At 39.3% G+C, this 17,595-nt stretch overlaps 1 protein-coding gene across 1 annotated transcript in view; it reads left to right on the forward strand.

The window, feature by feature from the left end:
• The first annotated feature begins 79 nt into the window (after nt 1–79).
• Nucleotides 80–17,595, forward strand: part of KLF13 (KLF transcription factor 13) — a 28,557-nt gene continuing 11,041 nt past the window's right edge. Inside the window, exon 1 of the mRNA XM_057382521.1 lies at nt 80–1,053. Within this exon, the coding sequence (XP_057238504.1) occupies nt 513–1,053 (541 nt within the window). The 5' untranslated portion in view covers nt 80–512. The remainder of the gene's footprint in view (nt 1,054–17,595) is intronic.

Genomic DNA, 17,595 nt, shown 5'->3' on the forward strand with positions numbered 1-17,595 from the left:
CGGGCGCTGCCCCCCCGCGCGCGCCGCCCACCTGCTGGCGCGGGCTGCGGCCCCGCTGACGTCACGGCCAGATGTTCCCAGGCCACGCCCCGCGGGTCCGGGAGGCTCCGGGCAGCGATAACGGGGAGCGGCGGCTCCGCTGTCACAGCGCGATGGCACGGCTGCGGGACCGCATCGCCAGTCACTGCCTTCTTGAGTAAACGGCCTCAGYCCATGCTCCGAGCAACAAGCTGCCACTGCCAGGATCTAGCTGCTGTTCTTTTCCTCTTCCATTGGACCGCCAACGCTTTTTCGATTTAGTGACAAGCTGGGTGTGATCGTCACGAACAAAGTGTGGGTTTGATGGCTGCTAAATCAGCCTTTACTCCTACAAATCTATCCTAAGAAATAAGGGAGGGAAAAGTCTGCTTGTGTAATCTTTTTAAAAAGGGAAAGAGCACTGTTGTGTTTGGTTTGTTTTTTCCCTTTTTTGTCTTCGCCTTTCTTCGGATTTCTTTTTAAACTTATGAAAAATGGCAACAGCAGCATATGTGGATCATTTTGCAGCAGAGTGCCTTGTTTCTATGTCAAGTCGTGCTGTTATCCATAGTCCCAAAGGGAAGCCTGATCCCCAACCTGATGCAGCAATACTTCCTTCGTCCAATGAAGAAGATAGACGGCAAGTCAGAGAGACCGGGAAAGACAATGGATCATCATTACTTGTGGTAGCTAGCATTTTAGCAGATCTGAACCAGCACRTCCCAAAGTCACCTGCTCTAAGGATGGAAAAAACAGAGACGCTTGATATAACAGAACAAATACACATTTCTATTGCTCCTAAGGAGTTTGAGGAAGAAAGTCTGTCTTCAGCTGGTAAGCGTGCAGGAGAAAGAGCAGCCACACCTACTAGCCTGGCTGCAGTAACTGAGCCAAGCCCCAGACAAAAGAACAAACGTATAAGAAGCTGGACTGACCCTGGATCACCCCAGAAAAAGCACAAATGCCACTATGTGGGGTGTGAAAAAGTTTATGGCAAATCTTCCCATCTTAAAGCTCATCTAAGGACCCACACAGGTTAGTTACAATCCAGCCAGAGATTTATTTGTTACAGCTTGGTAATTAAAATGAAAAACAAAACCAAACAAACTTTTATTTGGCCACTGTTATGGTTTCACCTCTCGGAACTCAAGCTCGGGAAAACCAAACAACAACAAAAAAACCCCTCTGGGAATAAACCCTTACTGGGCATAGATTCAAAGCTAATGTTGCCCTTTTTTATTAATGTCACAGGGAATGGCATGCGGGTCATCTGTGTGGATTGTACCAAGCTGTAATTTTTAGCTGCTGGCCTTGTTCTGTGTCTTCTTGTGTCTTCTACTTCCCTTTCCAGTATTTCTTACCTCCCCGTTTTTCCGACTCCATGCTCCCGTCACTCTCTTTATACCAGCATATCACTTTCCATGCAAGTATCAATACTCCTGATATTTTTTAATTAAATGTTCTAGAGGCACCTACATGGCTGTGTGTCTGTTTCTTTCTTTAGCAGACACTTTGTGAAGGCTAGAGTAARCAGAAGGCAGATGAGGGCCTGAACACGAGTCACAAGGAGACACCATAAGTGAGGAGAGAGGGGGATATGGGCAGTGTCTAAAAAGCTTTTGGCAGCTGGGTATAACTGAATTCGAAAGAAAAAAACATTTGAATGCAACCCGTAACTTGTACTCATCAGTGTTTAGTGSTTACTTCTCGGTGAAGACTAAGGACTTTTTTGTTGCTATTGTAATTTATGAGACACACCCACAGAAAAAGTGGAAGTCTTGCAAGCATTGTGAAAGTTGCACTGAAAGTATTAGGATGGCCATCTTGAAATAGGCCCCATGACTTGCCACACCTCACGGCTTTGCCTGGCGCTGGGAAACAGGATGGCTTCTAGTCAGACAGGGGACACCAAAAATTGGGGAGACCAATCTCTGCTGAAGGCACCAGCGCATATGTCGAGGCACCACACCGACTAGAGCAGACTTGTTCCAGGTGTTCCACTGAGTAATTTCAAATTAGTTTGCTAAGATGTATGGTCAGTCTCTTATAAAGAGCAGTAAGAAAGAGATCCTCAAACTGAACATGGCATAACTCCTGAGCAGTTTTAGCTCTGAGGTGTCAGCCTCACCCATGCTGGCTCTACCTTCAGCGTGCCTTCAGCTTTTCCTGTTGCCTTCCTGAGATAAAGCAAAATTACCCATTCTAATTTGAGGGTATGTTTTGCTCTCCGTGGGAGAGAAGAAAGCCCCATCAAGTTTGAGCATATGGATGGACAATTCCCTGTGGCACACAGCCAAAGGAACAGCGTGTTCCTGGCACCCCAGGCAGCCTGTCCTGCTTTGCACTGTGTAACTGCTTTTTGCCGCCTTGGGAGTTACACAGAAAAGGTGTTTCCACTTGGCTTGCAGGGAATTGTCTCCATTAATTTTCAGTTCTTTTGCATTCTTATTGCTGGCGTTTACCATTGTCTTGAAAGAGAAAGATAAATTTAGCAACGTTTCTGGGTTCCCAAGCCAAACAGAGACCAAGAAGGGGAACTCCAGCCCCTGATAAAGAGAGGAGGGTTTGGCATGCCCGCCCTGCGGGGAGAGGAGGGAGAGCGGGAGCGGCGGGGAGGCTGCCGGCAGAGCGGAGTCATTCGGGGACGCTGGCTCGCCTCCAAGTTCTCTTTTTTTTTCTCTTTCCTTTTTTTTTTTTTTTTTTTTTTTTTTTTTTTTTTTTTTTTTTTTTTTTTTTTTTTTTTTTTTTTTTTTTTTTTTTTTTTTTGTCTGTAGGGCTCAATTGGTTATTGCTGTAGCTAATGGCACTGGGAGAAGAGAGCACGTGTGTGTGTTTGAGAACTAAAGGAAAAGCAGGGAAGAGACTGGTTTTGCCCAGGGAGTGGTAGGACCCTCGGGGACTACAGCTTCTTTGTTTTCTTTCGTCTCCAGTGTCTGTGTGGGAAGCTCTAAGCAAAGCTGCCAAGTTTCCCTCCTCACTGGCTACAGGTCTGTCTCTGTTTGGATTGAGTTTTAAACAGGCTTAAATGCCTCTTACTCCCCTTGCAGAATGTTTTCTAAGGTGTTTGATTTTTTTTTTTCCATCTTTAAAAGAAATTCTGACCACCTTGAAAGAAGTTTGTAAGACAATAAGAGTCAAGCTAACAGAATAAGTGATCATTTCCAGGACTGGTAAATGTTCTTACAAAACATGTAATGATGTTTTATTGCTCTAGAACAAGGGCTTTGGGTCTCCTCTGCTTTCTAGTGATCCTGAGTTAAGTAACAGGTCAGTCAGCCCAGCTGTCAGATAGATAGGGGTGATGTCTATCCACCTCACAGAACAGTGGTGAAAGTACTACAGGTACAGATGGAAGCTGCTTTAAACAGCTATCAAATAACTCCCAAACCYCTTTGCTGTTTKTCAAAAACTTCTGCTGTGGAGTGGAACTTCTTCCATGTGCTGTATGACTAGATGAGCTGGTATTTAGGGGTGMCCTGAAGGCCAAGAACAGCACTGCAGGCTAGAAGATAACTGGTGATCGTGCAAGAGATACTTGAACAGAACAGTTTATGATCTACTTTAGAAACTTGCTTGTCCTTGTCTGCTACTGTGCTGAGAAAGTAAAGGCTTTGATTTTCATGGTTCAAGGAAAGATAGAACAGATCCTTGAACTTATGTCAAAGAGATAGAGAGCCTTCCAAGTACTACTRTCAAATCCAACCAGGTTGATAGGGACTGAAAGCTGGTACTATTTTCCAGCTGTTTGGTGCTCTGTGTGAAATCCTTCTCATAGTTTTTTTTATCTGACAGACGGATATCAGAGTTTAAATACATAAAAACCATAGGAAAGAGGATACTAATTCTCCTWTTTAAAGCAGAAGAACCAAGATGGAAATGCCAAGAGCATCTGCTTTTTGTCCTTTRCTCAGTGTACAGCATTTTTTAGTACTCCTATTAGGACAAAATGTTCTGGAGCAATCCACAGTTTCTTGTGTACTTTTTCAGTACACTACTGGTTAACCTGTCTCAGCCTTATGAATACTTCATCTTTATTACACTGCAAATCCTGGAACCAGACAAAAAAAACTTTTGTCACCAAAATCTTCTCTGTTCTCTCCACCAGCTTTCAAAATTCCCATCCCCCGATGTTTCTTTTCATGTTTATGTTTTCCACTCTAGTCTCTCACTGAATGTCCTGGAGTTCAACATGATCATCAGCCACAAAGCCCTTGAAGTTTTAATGTTTACCAGAAGGTTATATTTAGAGTTAGTGGGTAGTTGTCAAGTCCAAATACTTTTCTACTAAGGCTCCCATGGATCTCAAAAGCTCTGTTGTGGTCMGCAGAGGCAGCACCCCCATTTGTCCCAAGCTATGTTGACCCCACTGATACAAAAAGTTTCACTGATACACTGGTTTTAAAAATCTTCTCCACTGAGAAAATTCCTAAACACAAAGGACTTCAAAAATATCATGACAAAGTTCTCCTTCCTCTCAGCAGRTTTTCAGCTCAAAAGTCTGGAAATTTTCTGGAGTTACTGGAAACCAGTTAGTCTCTTGACGCACCAGTGGGAGTGGGAGACAGTACAGAGCCTAATGGCAACATACAGGCTATAATCTTACAGACCCTTATCCAGGACCACTATTTTCTGAGAGGCTGTAGAGAATCCCAGCATATTGCATTACATTATGCATTTATATGTAGACAAAAACTGATGGGATTTTGCGCGGGGATCACAAGAATCCTATGTATTGCAGCTCCCCACCAAGTCATYGTGACCTCTCAAGGTTTTTGTCATCTCCTTTAGCACACCATCATAAATGCAGAGAAAGCACAAAATAAACCTTCATTTAACTCCATTGAACTGTCCTTCTAAACTTACTAGTTCTAAGCCCTAAGCAGCTCTATATGACTATTGGAACACAGGAAGAAGAGAAGGCCTAATTATATAATCTTTGTTCAYAGATGTCAGCTTAGGACTCATCCAGGAGAAAGTGGTCACACCTTTGTCCATCTCCAGCTGGTAGAGTGAGCTTGGGCAGCTATGTGTTCTGCCTGCTTAACCTTGCAGTTGTAGAGGATATATTACTTGGCATCTGTTCTTTTTAATCTGGCCCTTATTCATTAGCTGAATTGAAATAGGTAGAAAAGAGCAACTCATTTCCATTTCTTTACATTAAATCTCTATAATCACATCTTTGAGTATGACGCTAATGAACCTATGTGAAAAAAAGTTCTTTTTTAGCTTATGTACCCTTTTTCCCCCATCAATTATTATGTCTTGTTTCCCTAGGTGAAATTTCTCTGATGACTTTGAACCTTGTGTATGTGAAGAAAGAGAATTTAATAATGTATTTGGTATTTGAAAGCAATCTGAGAAAAAAAGCAATTAAATCTCACTGTGACAAGGATGGCAATAGCATAGTTTAGGCTGGACAAACTGGAGTAGTATATGGCCTGTGTTCAGGCTGGCAAAGAAGCCTTTATATAAAGTACAAATAATCGATTTTAAATAGGTGTTTGGATTTCACTTTCAGTTCTAGTATGTGTGATTTGCTCACACTATGTTAATTCAAAACAAAAGAGTAAAGCACAGCTTCCCTTAAGTTTTGATTGAAGATGCTATCTGTGTGTGGAAACTCATTAACCAATGTAAGAGCAAGTTTTCCTATCATTGAAATAATCTTTATATTCCGTTTGAGCACCTGGCAATTACCAGAAACAGCTATTTAGCTAAGAAACCATGGACTAGACTTGGCTGAGGTTTCATATAGCTTGTCTCTAGGCACACAATGACTCTAGAAGGGTATATGTGTATCTGTGTAGCAGGTGGGAAGTGTTGGTGAAGRTCCAAGGCTTTGCAGGAAAATATTAGAAGAGAAGACACACAATCCAGGGCCTTCTGTGGCACTCAAGAGCAGTGCAGGACTGCAGACAGCTTTTCTGTACAGTGGGATGAAATGAGTGGTGCTTGAGTCCATCCTCCTGAGCTGCCATTTGGGCTGCTGTGCATGCCAGGACCTCCAGGGAGTTGCACTCCCTCTCAACAGGATGCCAGAGGAAATTGGAAAGGCCTTTTCCCAGTGCTGATTTCCCAAAGGTGAAAGGAGAGAATGAATTTGTCCCTCTGCATGTTCGGCCTCTTGAGTTTGATTTTTTRTGTTAAAAGTTCAAAACAGCTCACAGGCTCTGCACGCTTCCCTCAGTCTCATTAGCATTATCCAAAGCTGCAAAGTGCCTTTAGGCTGTTGTGTCCCTTAAGTGCCTTCCACCTCCTTGCTTTGCTGAGTGCATCCAAATATTTTCTCAAAGGTTTTTTTTTCTGAGATGGGCCCAAAGGTGGCTTCTGGACAGAGTCAAATACCAGCGTCATTACCAGCCTGAGGCATAAGCCTTCTTCCTCCATTTTAACAACTTCAGCAGCCTACTACTTTTTTCCTGCAAATTGATTTTCTTAAGTCTTTTAATGAGCCTATATTTTTAAAAAACAATATAGATTTTCAAAGCATTGTTTGTGTTTTCTCTGAAAGAGCTTCGCAACTCCTTTCTTACTGCCTCTAAGAAAATTTAAACACATAAAAAAAGTCAGTAGGAAACATAGAACAACTTCCCTTAAAGCCCTGCCCGAGTCCTTACCTTATAATGCAATTCCCAAGACTGAAGTTCTTGTTTAAAAGTATTGATTCTAAGCCTGGATCAAACAATCTATGTTCCTTGAAGATAAAAAACAACATATATGCTATAAGTATCTTTATATTACAGTCCTTGAAATAAACATAGGGCATAAACTTCTTAAAGAGTAAGCAAATTTTAAAACTTACATGTTCCAAAAGGAGTTGAAGTCAGAAAGAAATATAGAACTATACCTACTCACTCCTTTTATGTGACTGCTTCAGGATTAAATAAAAGGATTCATTTAATTTGGCTGCAAAAGAGTTAGGGTTAAATTGGTTGCATGGAGAATATAATTGGCTGACATCCCTATTTATCCCACCCTTGGTTAAAATTAGCTGGTATGGAGAACTACCTCTTCTGATGGTTATACAGGCTTTTTTGTGAAAGGCTTCCCTTTAGTTCCTTTTCGTCCCCTGTCTTTATGGAGATGTTAATCATGCAGAAGTCACAGAATTTAAGTTTCTGGTAACAACATAATTTAGATATTGTAGCTAAAAAGCATTTAAAGTAAAGCTGTACTTTAGCATTGTTGTAACTATATGTCTAATGGAAATTCAGAACATTACAGACTTTTCTTTCCACAAACATTTTTCCTTTTACCATGGAAGTAAGACACRGGTCCAGTGTACTGAAACCTATTGGAAAATTTTGAAACCTATGGATGATCCTCCAGTCATTTTCCTTATCCTAGAAACTGGTAGTAGCACTTTCCTTCTCTGTGGCAAGACCTAGGTCTTACAAATAGTTTGGAGAAAACCAGCAGGCAAGCTTTTTAATGAATGGACAATTGCAATTGATAGCTGTGTTTGTATTAGGAATTAATCACAGCCCTATGGACAGGAATTCACAATGATCTGCTTTCTGCAGTAGCACTTCTCTGCAGGAAACTGGAAAGTGTACGTGACAGAAGTTTTAYATAACCAATCTTTTGCTAAACTGGTATTCTTTATGAAACAAACTCACAATTGGATTCCATCTGAAAAGAGGGCACTTTTAACCATTTAAAATACAACTGTTCCATTGTGTTATTGTCTGGCTGAACATGGTTATGGCACATCCAAGAGCAGAAACCTGGAACTTGTTTATATTGGACATGTGGTTTCTAGTTCTGTTTTATAAGTTAAGCATGTTCCAACTTCCCGCCGCCCCCTTCCAATCTTGGATCAGCTGTCTGGAAGTCGGTGCTGACAGAGCCAAAAAAATACTCTGCTGTTCAAACGCAGGACAACTTTTGAAGGGTCCTTTCTGTAGAATTTCTATAGGTATACTTTTTTCCCTTTGTTACCCACTTGGCTTTTATGAGGTAGATTTGCATGGGCAGTGAGATCATTATCTTCCTGTGTTCAGTTTAACAATAGCTAGACAATGTGGGTTATTTAAGTGCAGGCACTGAAGTCAGACACACATATCCTGTATTTTTCAGGTCTTGCAGATTCAGCAGATCTTACAGAGCCTCCACTTAATATAAAAGAAAAAATTTTAAAAGCTCAGAGTGCCACCGTTGTGGTTACTTGTAGGAAAACGACCTCAGAAGCTTTTTTGCAGCCCTAACATAAAAAACATTTACTAACCAGGAACTTGGCACGAGTCAAATGGTATTAAAGTAAGCATATCCTAAAATGACCTCTAGTGCAAGGGAAAGATTTGCTGTAATCACTTGCAGTCCTTTTGTAGTGCTCTCAGGAAATACAGGGAAAATATTGTTGACTGGGTATCTGCTGATGTTGGATCAATAAGCTATCTTATAAGCTGTCTTTATTGCACACTATATTTCTACCAGACCACTCTCTACTATTCAGTTGTAAGTTATATGAGTTTTTGGAATAGAGGCACCTGAAAAAGTCATATGAAAGAACGCAGTGTTGCTGTTGCATCTTTCCATCTGCCTTGATCCTGCAGCTAGAATATCCCTGGACAATAAATACCTAAGCAGAATGGGAATGCTGATTATGTCCTTAATGCCTTCAACAGTATGTTTTAAAACTGGTAAAGGAGAGCAGCAGAAACGCTTATTCTTGCAGACTAACACTAGGTGAGGTACAGCAGCCAGAAGGGATGTAGTGAGCTTTTTAAAGTAAACAGTGTCAGTATTTCCACTACAGGAACTTAGAATGGATCCAGCTGAGAAGGATTAGGACATCTTCAGATGCCTCCTGCAAAGTTTTTGGCGAAATGATGAGCTGTTTGTTAATAGATCAGAGAAATATTTATTTTGTAATTTTGGGCTAAATAAATGAAATTACATTGGTACAAATTTACATACTAGACTGGCAYTTTAGGAACTTCTTTAGATTCTTGCAAAACCCCCAAAAGTTGCATATAAGGCTTTCCTGTRTTCTTAATCTAGTAATGTAGGCCTTATCCTGCTATAACCAATAGAACAGAGATGCTGCTGAAACCTCACTGAACTGCAGACTAATTTTTGTTATTTATATGTAAGGGCTTACTGAATTTAATTTTGAAATCTCAGAGTTTAATCTCAGTTTTAAATGCCAGCAGAAGGACTGCAGGTGAGCATTAAGACATGAGGGCCATGGCAGTTTTTGATTGTTTTGGTGATTGATATGTTTTGCAAGCCCTATGTGAATTGTATGCAGCTTTCTTATGCATGGGAAACTCTTCATAGAGCACTGAAAGTCCCTCATAGTCAAGGAGAACTTCCATTTGGTGTATATATGTCTATACAAGCAGTGCCAATAGAATGTTTAGATTTACTGTATAATAAGTCCAGGTGTATTTGTAAATACGTCTTCTAAATTCTCCTAATATAGCCAAAACAAAACTGAATTTCTTAGATACCTCAAAGGCTCAAAGGATTGCTTTCAGACAGGATCCTCATTGATACATTTTTCCCTTTTGTGTAAAGATGTACCATATTTACACCCTCTATTTCCCTCAACTTTCATCATCGAAAACTACTGAATTCTTCTCACTAGCATTTTAGATTTTTTTCAGACTGGCAACATTTGGAACCAAATTCTAGCTTCAATTAAAATGTATSAGCAAATATAAGAGCAACCAGAAAAGCAAATGCTTTGGAATTTATAGGTGACTCTATATCGTATTACTAGCATAAACAGACCTATAAGAAATGTATTAAAAAGCTCATTGGTTTTTTATAAATTGCAGAGGAGATGTTGAAGTTGTTCATGGGACAAATKAATTCTAATTCCTGATTACTTATTTTAATAGATGCTAGGTGTGAATTTCATAGAATCATAATCAGTTTTACTTCAAGATGTATGTTATGAGGTAAGAGTATCCCTAGCTAATCACCTATCCTTTGTCTTAAAAAAAAAACAACTGTCAGTGTCCCTAATAAGGAAACACTTATGGGTTTTTTTTTTTAAGCACAGAATCCTGTGTTTCATTTGGAAAGAAACCTTCTCCTAGCCCACCACCTGCAACTGTAATATGCATATATRTAGCATTGCATTGATAATACACTTAGAAGTGGTTTTGCACACTTAAATATAACTTTTAGTGAACCTTAACTCTGATTCTGCCGCTCCTCTGTGGGCTGCTGAGGCTTTGAAGGGGGAATAGCTGTTGCAGCTTGGTAGATTAACACAGCATTGCACAAATAGTGGAGCCTGGAGGGAGAATTCTCCCTCTACCCACAACCTCCCATTCTTCCCGGCTTTGCAGAATCCTTTACACTGTTGCTAAGGTAAGTTTTCCAGGGACTGACAGACTTTGTGGAGGGTCTGAAACAGTAACTTTAAGAGAAGCATAGGGGAATGTTGTGGGAACACAATATTACTCATCATTCATTCTGGTACTCCTCAGCTTTCTTAACATCTCATCTGCAAACAAGTTCAGATATCACACAAGATTGAGGATAATTACCATGCTGAAAGACTTAGACCATTTTTCCTCATTTTCTGTCATCTTGAGTGAGTTTTGTTGTGCTAATATCTCTTTTCAGTCTGCAGGACAGTATCATTAAGGGCACCATTTCATTGACCAAATCAGACATGATTTAAGCCAGCATCTGTTGAAGCTTGGAGTGCAAACTTAGCAGTCTAATTTCTGGGGAGCCATGTTAATTAATAAGTGTCATTGGTAGTTTTCAGAGGATGAGGTGGTCAGGCAGATTACAATGTTATCTTAATTTTCTTTTTTTGCTGTGCTTACTGAAGTGAGCAAATATTGTACAATAGCTGGCACAAACGTTTTACCATGAACCTTGTCCCAGACTTCTATAACTGGAACACATACAGATGAAATGTGTTCAGGAACATGACTTTCAGATACTTTATACTAAAGTGATAATTTACAAAGCTCTTACTCTATTCTTCAGAGACAAAACTGTAATGAGAAACAGCTTTTRAACACTGCTTGTTAAAGGACAGATGTTCAGCACCAGCTTCTTTAAGTAATGTTTCAGTCAGTCTCCAAAGGGGTGTTCTTTAAAAAAAAAAATAAAAAGAGACAAAAAGAACAGAACATTTTGTGATTCTGTTTCTTACCCTGACTGCAGTATTTGGAATTGGCTGATGTTTCTAGTAAGCAGTGTGGACTAAGCAAACACAGCTTTCCTCTCTGGGCATAAACTCTCACCTGACTCATACCAAAAGGGCCTACATGGTGAAGGGTTACACGTTTTTAGAGACTTTTTGCTAACATTGCTTACTTGTGAAAAGTCAYATAGAACTCATCTGTTTTCTCTGCATTTCTGAATGTGATTTTTCTGAGCAGTGTGGCCTCTGGAGAAAACAATATCACTAACCTTATAAAAACAAAATTATTATTTGTGTTAATACACTATTTTAAACCTACATCTTTCGCTTGATGCTTCCTTTTTTCTTCCCTATAATTTAAAATGAAATWGTTTAATAGATTGCTGTTAATCCTTTAATAGATTGCTGTTAAATTCCTTKAGGTTTTGGGACTCTGTAATATGAAAAAAAATCCTAGTTCTTCCCTTTCACTATGTTTGATAGATTGATAAGGATATGGGTATTTTCCCTTCTCTCAGTCTAGCATCAAATCTCTCAGTGAAAAGAAGAGTCCTGACTGGTTTTCTTAAGATTGTTTACAGGAAGAGAATATAGTTTCTACATGCAATAGACTACACTTGAATGTACAAATCACCAGATTAATTTTTGTCACTAAGGCAAAAATTACTAAAATTTATTTTTCATCATCAAGAATATAAGAAGTTACAAGAAAGTTCTGAGAGAATGTTATCTGGGTGGTGCTTTGCTTTTGTAATGAATTCTTGAAAAAGCAACTATGCTTTCTGAGGTTACATCATCAATTTGTGCTGCTAAGGTTAGCATTTGAAGGTGAATTAATTTGGAAAAACATTCCACATTCCATACCTGTGCTGGACTTCTGCACTAATGTTTGCTCAAAGCTTCTTCCCAAGAGCCAACTCTGGTCCTGTGTGTGGAGTACCCCTGAAAAAATCCAAGTTACATTTCTGTATTATACATAYACACTGTCAATTGGATATGACCAATTGCAAGAGACTGTTGATTGCAAGAGACTCAAACTAATTTGGTATAAGCTACGTCTTTCTAGTGCTGGCATGCAAATTGCTTTCTTAGATGGTTAGATGCTTTCTTAGATGGTTAGATGCTTTCTTAGATGAATTTCTTACATAAGGGCAAGGAGCTGATGTGATTGGTGTGCTTGATAGTTTTTCTACTTTGAATGCTGTGGAGGAGCTGAATTTGTCTCATTTGCAAAGAAATCCAAATTATAACATAACTGTTTCTTCAATCAGGCATTCTAARGAGGCTGTACCATTCTCATCTGTGCAATGCAAAGTCTGTGGTATTCCCTTTATGAAAAAGTGACYGTGCTGGCACATTTTTCATTGAAGTACATTTGCTGTGGTTTCACAGACAAAACACAGTAAAAACAACAATAACTTTCACTGTACATCTGCTTCTCCCTTGGAAATCAGACCACCTTTGGATTTTTTAATATCTAGTTTTTAAAAAATATAAAAGCAGTCCTGAGATCCTAGGTCAAGCTTGTGCTTGACTCTTCTGATTATAAAATACAGCTCCTTACCGTTTGTAGAAAACTCCAATGACACAGTAGCAGTCCATGAATAATCAACTAATCCTTCAGGTTCTGTGTTATTTTCTGTGTGGACATCTTTGTATCCAGTTCCTTCTCCCGATATTAAGGCATGGGAATAAGCCCTAGCTGCCTCCCACAGAGTGGTGAATTWGTTCTCCTAACAGCATTAACAGCCTTGAGTGGCAGAACAAAGGGTGAATCCCTGAGAAGGTGTTCCAAATGGGCATCGATGATCATACAGACAGCATAGTGTGCACAGCTTTACAATACTGAGGTTATTTATGGTCAGGAAAAAATGCTAAACACATATCTGGGTTTGTGCAGTGTRWCGATGTATCATTTTTCCTAAGACTTAAGTTTTGCTCTTATTTGTCTGTTATTCAAAAATCATAAAACTGAGCTGCAAAAACTTATTTTCAGAAGAAAGTTGAAACAAGTTCCAACCAATTGGCTGAAAATCAAATTCAAAGTACTTTGTGCATCACGTCTTYTGGTAGGAATAATAAGCTGTCCCATTTGGCACTGTCAAGCTGCTACAGCAATAATTGGATCATCTCAATCCCTCAAAGCTAAGTCAGGATACAACATCACAACTCATGAAGTTGCAATTCCTGTTTTCTTTGGGTTTATTCACAGTCTGTCTGTTGTAACAGAACCTCCTGATTACTCAAGTTTATGAACCTTGCAGTTCTGCACATTGCAATTCCTGAATCCCAGCCCAAGACCCATGGCTGCCAGAGTTGTGCTTAGGGGCTAGGAATAYGGACAGGAAATCAGGTTCAAATTATTTTGTGGTTCTCGGATTTAGGATTGGATTGACCAAAAGTCCAAATGGAAGTAAGAATAGCAGGGAACTTTGGTGATCTTTTTCAAAGTGAAAATTATATCCCATGCATAGGGTTTGGAGCTAGTCTGCAGGCTTGTGTGATTCTGGTATCTTTTAGAATTTCATAGTAATGGTGTAATTCCTATTATATTCCATAGAATTTCCCTATCCCAGGAATCTTCTCCTGAAAAAAATTGGCCACATTAGGATCCCGTGTTTTAGAATATTTCATTGGCCCCTGTGCTTCAGGCATGTCAAGTGTGGCCAACTAATTTCCTGCAAACATAGGGAGCAGGTGCTCTACCTCAAAAAGCCAGAACAGCCAGTGGGTTTCCTCTCCACACCCAGAAGAGCAGGTCTGTKAGAGAATAGAGCTGCACATTTAAACAAACAAGTGTAGCAGAGCAGTAATAAATGTGCTGGAGGCACTAGGAAGTTACATTTTGGAAAGTAATACTTGTCTACATTTACAGCTACTGAATTTTTACCTGTTATGTATGAACCCATATAATTAACAATCTCTGCTAAAGAATCATGGATATATCACCCAATGAAATGGTTTTCATGTCAATAAGGTTTTTAAATACTTACAGAGAAAATKGTGGGTGCTGGGCCACCCTTCTGGCATGATTCATACATATAAACCACCTTCTGCAGTGAGATTATAACTGGGTTTAACAGTTTTAACACTTTACAGAGTGCTCTGTAAAGGCAAGCAATGAAGACATGAGTGCAGCATGCAAGACAAAATAGTTACTAAAAGGGCCATGATGTATATTTGTATATTATTGTAAATTTTAAAATAGTATAGATGTTCCTTTTAATACTACTTTAATACTACTGAGAAAAGTAGTGAAAGTAGTATTCGCTCATGAAAATGGGAATCCTGTTGACTTCTCTATGTGAGTCCATGATATGGCAGCTTTTTCAAAAAACCTCTCTATTTTTTGAGGTATATATGTTATATAACTCAAGATGTCCTTGACAAWGCTGTCTTTGAAATATGTCTTTGTTCTATGTAAGATTTTAGCTTTTCAGTTRTGTTTCACATCTAGAGTCATACTCAGATAATTGGCTCGTGACTCAGATCCCCCACAATCCAGCAAATGCTCCATTCATTCAATTCCAGCATTGGCCATGGCCTCTCTCCTGCACTGTGACCCCACACATCAGGCACAGCTGTGGGGACAGAATCCCTYGTGACCCTGTATCAGCTGTCCTCAAAATCAGAATCAAATGTGGGGGTCACAGCAGCTGAGCTGCACTTAGGCTGTATCACACCAGGCTCTTAAAGGGGTAAGTGTTGAAAACCTTCTCTTATTTATTTTCTGATTCAATATGAGAATGAGGCTTGGATGGGTAAAAGCATTTGTAGTTTAAGGTATTGACACATAGAAAAGACTGGAAAAAGCTGAAACTAGAAAGGAGCAGGTGACTGGTACTCTTTTTTCTTTTTCATTCAGCTGTGGTTGAAGGAGACTGCCAGGAGATGCAAAATTCACAGGGGAGCTACTGACAAAATAGGACATATGAATGAGACTTGCAGGAGTTGAATGTTGAATGCTGTCTTTTCTAAAAAGTTGACCTGTTTTAAAAGTAGGCACTTTAGAATATAAGTACAACCATTACAATGGAATCTAATTCCTTTATTGAAAACAAAAACCCTGAAGCCTGGTGTAAACAGGGAGAGTGGTTATACAATCTGGGTAGAAGATTTTGAGGCGTATGCAATGCTTTTTTGCATACCTGGAATGGTAGCTGCCTTGTATCAAGCTACGGATTTAGTGTGTGATTATCAGCCCATAACACTACTTTCCAGAGTTGCCTGTTCCCTGAAGCTGGATGCTCAATATGGTCATTGGCAGATGCTGCTCATAAACTACTTCAACATCACCTTGCTCTCTGGCAAACAATCTACCCTGAATGAGAATAAAATAACAGGAAATCCCACTCCCTCTCTCTTCCATACAATTGCAATAAACTCTCGTATCAGGTATTTCACTTAGCTTTACAGCTTTAGCTGTGCTTATAAATGCTGAAGTCCCATGTTTCATGCATGCTGTGTTACTGTGATGTTGTTGATTGAACAGTTCAAAAGTTCACAAGGAGACATTTCACAATTACAGCCAAAGACAACTTCACTAACTTCTGTTTGCTTGGCTTCTAGCAAAATGAAATCTCATCCTGTCCCCAAATCCTGGGAGCTGCTGTGCACATAAAATGTCATAACTTACCCGCAAGGTCTATTCATGCCAAAGTATGTGCTCTTCAGTTGGAGGCAGATGACATTCAACATCTTCCCGAATTCAGATAAATAAAGGGCAGGTCTCAGATTAAATGAATAATCCTTTAGACTGTTATTTTGCATAGCAGGACAACCTTTCATTAATTTGATAAGCTCTGCTTTTACAAGCATTCTCCTGTTTTTAGTAGAATAGAATAATAAAAAAATCATTGATATGTCAACAGAGAAAAGACTGATTCATGTGGTCATATCATTCCTTCTTTGCAGCTATTCATACAAGTGCTGGGCAGAGCTCACGGAGCCAAAGTTTCCCAATTTCAGCATGAATTCACCCACAGTTCACACCAGATTAATATAATTTGTCATTATGTTTCTCATTTAAAACATTTTATATAAAAAAAACCCCCTGCTCTCTCACTTAAAACATTTCCATTGTCTAACAAGAGATCATGAACATTACCATGCAAATTTTTTTTGAAAGCCACCACAAATAAGAATGTGTGAGGTAGACTTTCATTGAAAGCAGTTTAAACCACTGCAGAGGTAATTTCTCTGGTCATCACCCAGAAGGTGTTTGTGAAAACACAAAACCCCTGTGTTTCTGTTGGTGCCTTAACTGTGCCTTTCCTGTAGATACATTTGGATCCGTTGTTTCTGCTATCGGTAAGATTTTTTTCCCTCCTGGAGGAGGAAGAGTTGAGTCTGGGGAGTTTATGTTCTTGGCTGCAGTTGCTGTCTGAATAACATTTTCATTAATCATCTTTGCTCTAACAGAGGGTGAGTGGTGCAGCCGAAATCAGCTTGTTGCAGACAACAAAACAGCATTGCTAGCATGTTGTAACAGGAGTTACATGAGACCTCAGGTGACTGAACAAGGCCTCAGTCCAGCCACATTATTACTTTCAAGTTTTAACTGGACTCATTCAACAAAAACAGTGCTTATTATTACAYACATTTGGAGAGCCYTCCTCTAGTCTCTTGTCACTTTAAAAGGTTTGCATTGGTTTATCAACATAACAGAAAAAGAACAAAATCCCACAGACCTTCTTCGATRTTAATCTGTTTTAAGGGGCCAGACTTTTCTGACCTATGCTGAAGTCACAATCTTTGTATGTAAGGAATGAAGAAAGTCCCTTAAACAACAAATTTTTGGCTCAAGGCAAGAATTCTAGGCTGAGATTCCTTTGCCAGGGTGATGCAATAGGTCAGATTTGCTGATTAGCACATAGATTTTTTGGTTTTTCAACCCCGGTATTCTTTTCAAGTATATTTATGTAAAAGTGTATTGACCAATGGAAAAGGAAAAAGATTCCCCATCTTTTTGTTTTGTCATTCAGTAATACCTAGATGTGTTCAGAGGCTCTTTTACAGTTTTTTTTTCTATTTTCTAATCACAATAGATGTTTTAATAATCATTTTTCTTTATTACATTCATAGATCTGAGTAGAAAAAATTAGAGAAATACAGTAATTAAAGGGCTATACTACACTTCAGAGTTCCCTCTACAGAGTGTGGTACTTCAGTGTGGTTTGCAAAAAGCTAAGATACATCTTCTTCTCCCCAGAATTCATCACTTCATCATTTTAGCATAACACAATTTAATTATCTGGCATTTAAGTGCAAAGTCAAAGGGTCAGCTATTGATCTCCATTCTTGGAACAAGCCACAGGAGAGAAAAAAATCAAGTGGAAGTTGCTGCTCTTTTAAATTAGTGGATTTCAGCTGTTTTACTGATCACCGGTCTAGGATCTAATGCCTCAGAGACAAGGAGACCCAGTAAGAGTTTTAGGCTTAGTGAACAGATATTATAC

The sequence above is a fragment of the Malurus melanocephalus genome, unplaced genomic scaffold (genome assembly GCF_030028575.1).
Source record: "Malurus melanocephalus ecotype Western Australia unplaced genomic scaffold, MMel_1.1 scaffold_572, whole genome shotgun sequence".
Taxonomy (NCBI): Eukaryota; Metazoa; Chordata; class Aves; order Passeriformes; family Maluridae; genus Malurus; species Malurus melanocephalus.